Source organism: Camellia sinensis, chromosome 15, assembly GCF_055761805.1.
Source record: "Camellia sinensis isolate YWXY chromosome 15, ASM5576180v1, whole genome shotgun sequence".
Lineage (NCBI taxonomy): Eukaryota > Viridiplantae > Streptophyta > Magnoliopsida > Ericales > Theaceae > Camellia > Camellia sinensis.
The window spans coordinates 62859888-62871744 of record NC_138975.1 but is presented as its reverse complement, the minus strand read 5'-3'; the positions used below and the strand labels follow the sequence as shown (position 1 = coordinate 62871744).

The 11857-nt window shown below is 42.3% G+C and overlaps 2 protein-coding genes across 2 annotated transcripts; both read left to right on the top strand.

The window, feature by feature from the left end:
- The first annotated feature begins 7901 nt into the window (after positions 1-7901).
- LOC114305596 (uncharacterized) lies at positions 7902-9377 on the top strand. Its single transcript, XM_082908274.1, has 2 exons — positions 7902-8849; positions 8991-9377. The coding sequence occupies exons 1-2, from the start codon at positions 7902-7904 to the stop codon at positions 9375-9377; spliced, it is 1335 nt and encodes a 444-aa protein (XP_082764400.1).
- A 350-nt stretch (positions 9378-9727) lies between these two features.
- LOC145813016 (putative mitochondrial protein AtMg00860) lies at positions 9728-10204 on the top strand. The gene has a single exon (XM_082908273.1). The coding sequence runs from the start codon at positions 9728-9730 to the stop codon at positions 10202-10204; it is 477 nt and encodes a 158-aa protein (XP_082764399.1).
- Positions 10205-11857: the final 1653 nt, after the last annotated feature.

The window sequence follows — 11857 nt, the reverse complement described above, 5'->3', positions numbered from 1 at the left end:
GACACCCCATTTTTGACCGTCCTCAAGACTTGGACGTCACCGTTTGAACACACGGTGATCTTCCATGTTTGTGTTCGTTTGGAGTTCCCGGAGGTCTCGGCTCGCGCGCCTTGCCTCAGGATCCCCGAACTCGACCGTTTAGTGTCTGGTTTTGCACCAAACACTTGCATCTTGCCCTTGAGAGGCAGGGTAGGGCTTGTAGACCATCCCTACCCACCACCGGCAGTGGCTAGAGGCCACCGGCTGGTGTTTGCTGCCACCGGCAATTTTTATTGCCGGCCGGCACTTTTTATTGCCGGTCAACACTATTTTGTGCCGGTCGGCACTCTTTTTGGCCAAGATGGCATTTTTTGCCAGCCGATTGCTGTTCATCTGCTTTTGCAGATATTTTTAGACAGCTGTCTTACTTTTGCATCCCTCCATACACGTGTATGGAGGGATCTCCCTCTTATGAAGCTTGTCTTGTAAGCTTTACAAGACAAGAAGCTTCTATATAGAGGAGCTCTCTCTCTTGTTGCAAGGGTTGGAGATTTTGGACATTGGATGGAGAGAAAAATACAGACCAAGCTCTGGTTTTAGGTTTAGGATTAGATACACATCCTATCTCTCTCTTTTTTCCCTCTTGTGTGTGCAAAATAGTGTTTAGTTCATACTATTGCACACAAACACCTAGTGTTTCACCTTCCTTTGGCTCTTGAGGTTCTAAGGGACTGGTTTTGAAGTTTTGGTGTTGGATCCAAGCTAAAGGAGGCCATTGGAGCACCATTTGTGAAGGGATCATCAAGGGTAAGAAACTTATACATTTTTTCCCCAATTTTGCATTGATTTTCTACCTATCTTAGAGCTGTTTTTATGCTTATTGTATAACATAAAAAAGTTCTGTTTTTAAGCCCTCTTTATTGTTTATTAAGAGTGTTTTGTTGTTTGAGGGTGGTTGACCCCCCTTAGGCCTTGAAAGGCCTCATTTTAGGCCATTTTGTGCTAGCTCCGGGATTTTGGTGTTGGGGTCTCTTCACCACTGAAATCTTGAGGGATTTCAGTGGTGAAGATGATGCCTTGAAGTCCCAAGAAGGAGAGGGTCACCCCCTCTCCTTGTTATCCTTGAAAAGGGCATATTTTGGCCTCTTGAGAGAGCATTATGCTTGAGTGTGTGTTGAGCATGTTTGGGCTGTTTTTCATACTTATATATCCATAATATAACATGATTTCAAGTTGGTTTTGGTACTCCATGCATGCTTAGCATAGTTGCCATGTAATGCCTTGTTTATGCCTTAATATGCCTTAGGTTGTTAGCCTTTGTTGGAGCATGTTTTAGGCTTAGTCTTGTGAAGATTATGTGCATATTTTGCCATGTTTTAGGTCTGTCCATAAGTGTTTGGGTTGATTTTGGCATGCTTGATATAGCTCCTTTGTATTTGGGCTTGTTGGCCTTGAGCATGTGCATGTGTAGCATGACATCTTTGCATCGATTTGGTGATTTGGGGTCACTTTATATGTTATTTCAGTCCCATTTCCATGCTTGTTTGATTGCCTTGCATGCATCTTTAATGCCTCTTAAGCTTGTGTAGCAATGCTCCATGTTTCGGTGTTTATTAATGCCTTTGTTTTTGAGTCACTTAGATGCCATCTAAGTAGTCCTTTAGCTTTGTTTTAACATGCTAAACCTCTGATTTTGGTCCTTCCTTTCATGCCATGTTTGGTCTTGTTAAGTGTAGTTCAATGCCCCATTGATTTGCTTTGAACACTTAGGCCATTTGGTGCATGCTTGGCTTAATTTGTTGCTTGGTTTGGCACCATGTATTAGCATGATTTTCAGAGCTTATGTTGCATGCTTTTAGTCCATGAATGCCTCTTTCAAGTGTGCTTGAATGTTGCTTGCTTTGTGCTTAAGTGTTGGCCTTCAATTAGGTACATGTGTGCATGTGCTTTGGTCTCCATTTTTGGGCATTAATGGCTACTGTTTTAGGCCTACTTAGAGTTTCCTAATTCATGCATAAGTCCATCTTTGCATCCATTTGCATGCCCCTATGTTCGCTTGTATGCTTGCATAAGCTTGTCACCATGCCATGTTGCATCCTTAGTTTGTATGCTTAGGTTGCATTGCATCTTGCATGCACGCCTTGTTCCTTGACTTAATGATAGGAATTGGGCCTTGTTTGGTTTGATTTGGTTTGCATGCATTTGAAATCAAAGTTGCATACTTGGTTCTTTGGGCCATCATGCATGGAAATGCGTGATTGGTGGTCCGAGAATCGAGGCACATGCCCCTTTGAGTCATTATCATGATAAGGGACATGGTTGGTGCATATATGCCTTGAATTATGCTGCCATGCTTTGCCTTGCCCTCTGTTGCTGTCATTTGCAGATTCTGCAGGAACATTCTGCCGACCGGCAGTGTAAGGTGCCGGCTGGCAACAATTTCTCTGCCGACAGCTTCATTTTGTGCCGATGGCTACACAACAGTGCCGGTGGTGATTCCACTCAGCCGGTGGCACTCCCCAGTGTCTAGGGATGCAGTCCTGAGGTTTTGACAGTCTCCAGAGGAGTGAAGGAAGGAAAACAGAGGCAGCCTATGCATGGCGGCGCGTTTCCCGAGGCGGTTTACTGTTTTTATTTAGCTTAATTTAATTTTTTAATTAAATTAATTAATTTGTAATTATTAATTAGCTTGCGTAGTTAATTAATCTGTAATATTTATTTGGTCCCTCCGAGCGAGGGAAAATCCGTAATAAGTGTGTGTGGGTGGTGTGTATGTCTTCCAACCTCACTTATTTCTTCCCTTTTATTTACCTGCTTACGATGGTAGATTAGGGCACGTTTAAATTAGCATACCTTATGCTATGCATGCGTGCATCCATGCATTTGTATTGCGTGCATTAGGTTCGGTACATCACGCTAACTGCATTTGTACTTCAAATTCTAAACTGAATATGTGATAGTTGTGCATTCTCACATGCCATGTTTAGGATAGCCGAGCCTATTCTAGCAACACTTGGTATGCGATGCATTAGGCACTTAACATGGACTTGGATCATGCATGTTTGCTAACGAGTTCTTTGTTTTGGCACGGAGTACGATGTAAGTATTTCCGCTTTAGCATATCGCATGAGTGTGAATGTTGCCATGACAGCATGCTTAATATGTGGCTAGATGCTTATGTGTTATAAACTGCTTGGATGCCTGTGGGTGAAGGTTGGATTGTTTGAGTTGGAAGAACTCATTGAAATCCGTGTTTTAGCCTACGTGCGAGTAGCAAATCCAAAACATTTTCCAAAACAAATGGATATGCAATGCTTACTTCCAAATTAGACAATCTAGTCTATACTTGTTTGCTGCGCGCATAACATAGTAATTCTAGGCTAATAAACGGAGTAAGAATACATAAAGTTTTCAAAAATGGATATCACGGTTAGTAGAGGCCGGTCTTCGGACCGGGCGAAAGGGGGTGCTCATAGCTGACCTTCCCCGATCGTACCCAAGCTCCCGAACCGAGACAACTCCGGTGATGACGGACATGTGGCCTTTGGCACTGAGTCAGGGTTTCCTAAATTTCCCCATTTTAAAAATATTTAGGTGGCGACTCTGTATCTGGAAAAGCAGTCCATGTTTGGCACTACTTTTCAAAAATCTGTTTCTCAAAACGATTTGCCAGATTTGGACTCTTTGGTTCAGATTAAGAACCGTGACACAAATCGAGTCCGAACTGTAGCGGGGTCCCTCGCGAACGTGTTACACTTACTTGTCATTAAGTAAAGGTAGAGCATTAGAGGCCAATGAGTTTGTTACAACCATTGCATATAGTTGAGTGGAAGAGGGAGCATGTCACGATGGACTTTGTTGTAGGTCTTCCGACGACACAACGAGGTAATGACGCTATTTGGGTGGTAGTTGACAGATTGACCAAGTCAGCACACTTTGTACCTATGAGCATGATTGACTTGATCGATTAGCTAGCCGACCTTTACATTAGGGGCATAGTTTGACTTCATGGAGTCCCTATGACTATTGTTTCGAATAGAAATCCGCGTTTTATGGCTCGGTTATGGGAGAGCCTGCAGAATACCTTGGGCACCAGGTTGACTTTTAGTACTGCCTGTGAGGCCCTTGAAATATGTATTCTCTTTAAAGACCTTAATGTTTGAATTATTTTCTTAAAGTCCCTCGGTTACTTGAATTAATTTGAATCTTGTCGGTTAGCATTGCTATTTTTATTTTTATCAAAACAGGAATTACCCTAGCCGGATTAGGTTCCCTAACCTAATTTAATTCTACATAAGTTACATGAATTTAATACCACACCCTCACTCTTTATTTAAATTCAAAATTTTCCCAAAAACTAGTACGTGTACCCTCGTACCATGAGTACCATCAATCAAGTAAGATATATATATGCACCTTGAGAAGTGTGCCCTAGAACCTAAATTGATTAAAAAAATTGCCCCTTCACCCTTCCCTAGGGCCGGCCATTCTAGGAGGAAGTGAGGAGCCAATTTTCAAAGTTTATCATCATGAAATTCTAGAAAACCACAAACCTAGTACCCTAGACCTAGGATGATAATTCCAATACTAGTTCCATTTCAACTAAATGTTTCCTAAACCTATGAGTAAGCCCCTCAAATCACTCCTATTCCTTTAAACTTTAAACAAATCCTAACCTTTCCATCCATTTCCAACTAATGGGCTTTTAGGACTTTTTACATCAAAAATTGTCTATAAATACCAACATTCCCTAGCTTGGCAAGCACAAACAACACACTCACACACACATTCGGCTAGAGGAGAGGGAGGAGAGCAAGAGAGAGAAGTCTAGAGAGGAAGAGGGAGGAAGAAGAGAGCCTTCTTGTTCAAAGCTTAGCAAGTAAGCTACAACACAACCTTCTCTTTCATTTTTCTTTTTCAAAGGCATGTTTCTAAGGGTTCTAAATAATGTTTTCAGATCTGTTAATGATGAGTTACTTGTGCTAAAAATGCTAAGAGTTGAGTATTGATTCTATCTCTCTTGTATTTTCTCCATTTCGGCACAAAACCATCTTTTTTTCATACCAATCCCTCAACTTTCCAAGGGCACACTTTCAAGAAATTTTTTTGAGTTTAATATATGTTAGTTAGCATGTTTTCATCATAAAAGAAATTAAAATTTTCCCTTGGTGGAACCCTTTTCTCATAAATCTTCTTGTTTTGGGTATTTTACCATAGAATCTGTTTTTGCAGCCCACTTTCAAAAATTCTAGAAAAATGTATAAAATTATTCTGGACCTCTATTTTATGTCAAAATCTTCTTTAAGGAGTTAGATTTCAACTAAAATTGGTTTCATAGAAAAACAGCAAGCGGTTTGCAAGAAAATCAAATTTTCGCAACGATCGACAAATCTAGACAGCGCTGGAATGTTTTCTAAATAACTTAAAATCTAGGAAGACTATCCCATTTCCGAAATATTTTCTAGAAACTAGATCAAATTCTCTACGAGCCATAGGAAGGCCGAGTGCGGTGAAAGATCTAAATTAGTCCTTTCATTTTAATCTTTATACGATACTAAATCTGGAAATTGTGTTATGCTGGATGTTTTATGCCCTTGAGTTCATGAGATTGCTTATTAGCTTATGATCATACCTTGGCATGAAATTATATGTATTGCGGTTATATTATTTACCTTTCTCATCTTAAGAATGCATGCTTACATGGATAATATTGTCTTGTAAGTTGGACTAACCATGATTTAAAACATTTAATTCAACGGGAAGCCTAATAGGGAGGGTATTGGGTTTTCGAACACTTGAGTAATGAAAAGATGAGAATATGTGATATATGGTTTGTTGGGATGCATTCCCTATTTGGAAATTAAAGTCTTGCGCAAGTGGTTTTCGGGACCCTTGAACGGAGCGGTTGTATTCGGACCCTAGGTGGTTTGGTGTGAGGAGGGATTCAGGCAAGACCCTATTTTACCGTCTCTTTTGAGGCCCTGCGGTTGGCGCTACGCAGTATATAACTGTTGGTAGGCATCCGAGATTAGTTCTGCAACAAAGCAGCAAAAGAGGGGGCATACGGAATAATCCGCGTCCGATTCTTGTGGTCGAGAGGACGAAATCTCTTTGGGGGATTTCTAGTTTACTAACATCCAACTTAACTCTTTATTTATTTGAATATCATGTTTACTACTTGATGTTAAAATTGTGATTGTGTATTGGACTGGGAAAAGGGGACGGGGTGTGTGTGTGTTTACTGGGCATTCAAAGCTCACGGCGTGTCATGCCAGGTGACGAGAGGCACTCATAGCTGGAGACGACGAGCCTGAAACTTTTGAAGACTTTTGGCTATCTTAGGGAAGCTAGAAATTTCTTTTTGATATTTTGTAAGACTCACATGAAGATTTAAACTTTCCTTTGGATGTAATGTAATGGAACAAGCTTTTGAATTAAGTATATTTGTGATTATTATGTATTTATATTCTATGTATGAACCTTATCGTTGCTTATGAGACCTTGTGTCAAGACCTTTTAAGATCTGTCAAAAGGGCAATGCGTTGCCTAAGAAAGCTGGACTTAGAAGGAAGACTAATTTGACACCTCCGACGATCTGGGATCTTACTTGGTTATTGACCATAGGACTCATTAGTGACTCTTCCTTGACTGTAACCAATAGTGTAGAATCAGGGCGTCACAACTTGGTATCATAGCATAGGTTCAACCCTTAACCCTCGCAACCCTATACATGACTCTAGAAGCCGTTACCCCTTTATCTTATTTTATTCTATGACGCTATTATAAGAAGATTAACTAATAAAAATCTTTTCCACCTTAGGATGTCAGCGGGAGAATACCCGGGATGCGGCGTCAGTCTCGACTCGTGGGGTACTTTCCGTATGCAAGGAAGGCGGGCCATGTCTATTAGCCCCTGCTTTAGCCGCCGACGCCGTACAAGTACCGCCGAGGAAATGATCAGAACCGAGATGCGTAAGGTGGAGACAGAATACACCCGCTATACGAGGGAGCAGAAGAGGTCCCTGGTGCGGCGCTGCCTACAATTTTTGAGCCAGGCAGTAAAGAAGGCGATCCGAATGGAGCAAGATGATCAGAGAATGGACTCCTTGATACACCAAGCTTTGATCGCTAGATCATACCACCGACCACCGACTCTGGCTGAAAGTTACGCATCTTGTTATCAGGAGGCAGGCAACAATTAACCAATGAATATGGAGCAGTCACCAGAACAGCAAGGAGCAAACCCAGCCTACCCTATAGAAGTGTCATCTGAACACAATCCCCGCTCACCAATGTACACCCCCGCTCTCCAGACCAAGCCACTGACTCTGCTAATGAAGACCCAGGAGAAGACTTTGATTGGTCGGGAAACGAGAACTAATTCGAGGAATAGTAAAACAAGACTTTTGTAAGACCCACTAATGGGGATCCTTAGAATAAGATAGCCTGAACTTTGTAATGCGTAGATGCTCTTTGAATGTAACTCCGATATAGGAGCCCTTTTGTAATGATGCCTATTATAATATATGAATAATGTGTTGATCTATGTTATTGACTGTTACTTGCTTTAGTGCACCCTAAGGAAACTGAACCTTTATTTCAAATCTAAGTAGTAAGATTTTCTAAGACTAGAAACCAACTCACCACGTGCCATGAACAGAATGGTGGTCACGCGAGCTAATGGCTATACCGAAACCAGCAACAATGTTTGAAACTGTCCCAGAAATCAACACAGACCCATCCCCAATAACCTAGGTCATCAAATTTTGGAGGAACTAGGGCAATTAAGGAACAATCGGCAGAATGAGAGGACTCGACTCTTTTCTGAGTTTCGGAATCAGAGACCCCCAAAGTTCACAGGTGTACCGGACCCAAAGATAGCTGAAAATTGGCTTCGACAGATAGAGGAAATGCTAGACACCATGGGCATAACTGAGGCCGCTGATAGAATAGCCTTGGCAGTATTTGAGCTTGATGATGGGGCAGACCATTGGTGGGAGTTAATCAAGAATACTCGTGACGTAGCAAGCCTATCATGGAACCAGTTTAGGGAACTATTCCTAAATAAATATTTCCCAAGTACTATCCGCCAAGAACGAGTCAAGGAATTTCAAAACTTGGAACAAGGAAATATGACCATGACCCAGTATGTTGCAAAATTTGAAGAGCTAGCCCGTTACGCAACTAGATACGTGGCAAATGATGAAGAGAAGGCAAGGATGTTTGAGTGGGGACTGGACCTTAAAATCAAGGGAAGAGTTCTTCCGCAACGACTCCCCTCATATGCCGAGGTGCTAGAAACGACATTAGAATCTGAAAGTGAAGTGAATGATGCCAGGAAGGCTTCAAACAAGAGAAAAGGGAGTCAGACGTCTATTGGACCTCAGAGGAACCCAAAAGGAAGCATGACCTCAAAACCCCACTCCAGACCACAACCACAACAGCAACGACAGCAACCGCAGCAACAGATCCAGAGAGGAGGCTATCAACAAAGGCCGATGGGACAAATCCAGTGCTTTCATTGCCAACAATTAGGGCACAAAAAGAGCGAATGCCCCCAACTCCCTCCATCTAGATACCAAGGAGGAGGTTCCCGAGCAAATACCCAGTCATTAGGTGGGCAGAAGCCTTGGACGAATAAGACAGGATCTACTGGGCAACAGCACCAGAAGAGTAAAGGAACTCAAAATGCCAAGACCAGTGGCAACCAGAAGGCAACTGGCAAAATCTTTGCCCTGCAAGAGGAAGAAGCGGACCCGTCTGTAATTGAGGGTAATTTAGTACTATACAATTCTTGGGTGCATGTTTTATTTGATACTGGTGCATCACATTCCTTTATATCCTTTGCTTGTGTTAAGTTATTAAAACTTGTATGTGAACCCTTAGCAACTGCCTTAAGTGTAATGTCACCTATGGGAGGATGCATTCGGGTAGGATCGATCTGTAAGGACTGTAAGATAGGGATGTCGGACCTATGCTTAACTTGCGACCTTCATGTCATGGAAATGTAGGACTTCGATATCATTTTGGGCATGGACTGGTTGTCCACCCACCGAGCGGTGATCGACTGTTGTCAGAAGAAAGTGGTAGCTCATATGCAAAATGGGACACGTTTCCTGTTTAAGGGGGATAGACAAGACCCCATGGTTTCAACAAAACATCGGATGCAGTGGCACGATCAACTTGCGGGTAGAATAGCAAGTCTAATTCTAAATGAGAAGGGCCAAGGAGAAATAGAACTTCTGTGCGTAGTATACGAATATGCAGATGTATTTCCTACGGAATTACCAGGATTGCCACCAACTCGGGAAGTAGACTTTAGCATCGAGCTACAACTTGGAACTACCCCAATATCCATGGCTCCATATCGTATGCACCAGCAGAACTACGAGAATTGAAGACACAGCTACAAGAATTGCTCGAGAGAGGATTCATTAGGCCACGTAGTTCGCCATGGGGAGCACCCGTGTTGTTTGCTAAAAAGAAGGATGGGTCGTTGAGGCTATGCATTGATTATTGTCAACTCAATCGAGTCACGATTAAGAACCGATACCCACTCCCAAAGATTGATGACCTTTTTGACCAACTTAGAGGCTCAAGGTGCTATTCAAAGATCGATCTCAGGTCAAGTTGCCATCAACTACGAGTCAAGGAGAAGGATATACCAAGAACTACCTTTTGTACTAGATATGGCCACTATGAGTTTGTAGTAATGCCCTTCGGACTAACCAATGCATCGGCCGTATTCATGAGCCTAATGAATAAGATCTTTAGACCATACCTTGACCAGTTTGTAGTAGTGTTCATTGATGACATCTTGGTATATTCAAGGTCTGAAGAAGAGCATGAGCAACATTTGAGGACAGTCCTTCAAGTTCGTAGGGATAATCGGTTATATGCCAAGGCGAGTAAATGTGAGTTTTGGTTGAATGAAGTAAAATTCTTAGGGCATGTGGTATCAGAGAATGGGATTACGGTGGATCCAACCAAGGTGGAGGTAGTATTAGATTGGAGACAACCAGAAACTGTGTCAGAAATCCGTAGCTTCTTAGGATTCGCCAGTTATTACCGGAGGGTCATCCAAGATTTCTCCAAACTAGCTAAACCAATGACTCGTTTGACGCAAAAAGGAGTAAAGTATGAGTGGGACGAAGCTTGCGAAAAATCCTTCCAAGAGCCAAAGAAGAGACTAACTAGTGCGCCAATTTTGACCATTCCAGAATGAGAAGAAGGGTACACTATGTATTGCGATGAGTCTAAAGAAGGGTTAGGTTGCGTTCTCGTGCAAAACGGAGTAGTCACGTATGGATCCAGGCAATTGAAACCTCATGAGCATAACTACCCAACAGATGACTTGGAGTTAACAACTGTAGTTTTTGCCCTAAAGCAATGGCGACATTACCTATATGGGGAACAATTTGAGATTTTCACAGATCACAAGAGTTTGAAGTATCTATTTACACAGAAGGACCTTAACTTGAGACAGAGATGATGGATGGGTATCATGAGGATTTCCAGTTCACTCTCTCATATCACCCCGGTAAAGCCAATATAGTAGCCGATGCTCTAAATCGCAAGAGCAGAGGGGTGATGGCTAAGATCTCTGTCAAGGAATAGGATATGGTTACGACACTCAATGAATTCAGGATCCAAGTAGAATCTCAAGATACAAAAGCATATCTTACTGAGCAGAAGGTGATGCCTAAGTTAATGAATGAGGTCATGGAGGCCCAGAAGCACGATCAAGAGGTAGCCTATATCAAGGGACGTCTGGAATCGGGAGAACCCATGCTCGATTGGGAAATTCACCCCGATGGGAGTTTAAGATACCAAGGAAGATTGTTTGTACCAAGTGACGAGTTACTTAGAGAAAAGGTATTGAAGGAATGTCATCATTCTGCATTTGTGGTGCATCCAGGAGGGACCAAAATGTACCAAGATTTGAAGAGGCAGTATTGGTGGAATGGAATGAAGAAGGAAGTGGCAAAATTTGTAGCAAAATGTCTGACATGCCAACAAGTGAAGGCGGAACATCAGAAACCAGGGGGAATATTGCAACCTTCGCCAATAGCTGAATGGAAGTGGGAGTATGTGACGATGGATTTTGTGACAGGGTTGCCTAAGTCACCTAGAGGGCGCGATGCTATATGGGTAATAGTGGATCGCCTCACCAAGTCAGCACACTTCTTACCCTATAAGATGATCGACACTTTAGAGTCTATGTGTAGGCTCTACATTGGGGAGATAATTCGACTACATGGAATTCCAGTATATATTGTGTCAGATCGTGATCCACGGTTCACCTCTCGATTTTAGGGGAGCTTGTAGGAAGCTCTTGGTACTGAGTTATTTTTTAGCACCACCTTTCACCCGCAAACGGATGGACAATTTGACCGCACTATCCAGACACTCAAAGATATGTTGAGAGCTTACGCAATGGATTTCAAGGAAGTTGGGAACGACACCTACCCCTAATTGAATTTTCCTACAACAACAGCTTTCAAGCTAGCATCGGTATGGCGCCCTTTGAAGCATTATATGGATGACCTTGTAGATCGCCGATTTGTTGGACGGAAGTGGGTGATGCAAATTTGATAGGACCCGAACTTGTTCTAGAAACTACTGAGAAGGTCAAATTGATCCGACAACAGTTAAAGATTGCTCAAGACCATCAAAAGAATTATGCAGACAGGAAGAGAAGACCATTGATGTTTGAAGTGGGAGCCACGTGTTCCTAAAAGTGCAACCTAGTCGTGGAGCCGTACATTTTGAGAGAAAGGGGAAACTGTCACCACGATATATTGGGCCTTTTGAGGTATTGGAAAGAGTGGGAGAAGTAGCATATAGACTAGATCTACCCCCACAGTTAACAAGAATA

Bases quoted from the DNA above. Each gene is read 5' to 3' on its own strand.
- LOC145813016 (XM_082908273.1), top strand. From the start codon at position 9,728: ATGAGCCTAATGAATAAGATCTTTAGACCATACCTTGACCAGTTTGTA.
- LOC114305596 (XM_082908274.1), top strand. From the start codon at position 7,902: ATGGGCATAACTGAGGCCGCTGATAGAATAGCCTTGGCAGTATTTGAG. The intron at 8,850-8,990 runs GTATGTGAACCC...ATGGAAATGTAG, and splicing joins GTGTTAAGTTATTAAAACTT to GACTTCGATATCATTTTGGG.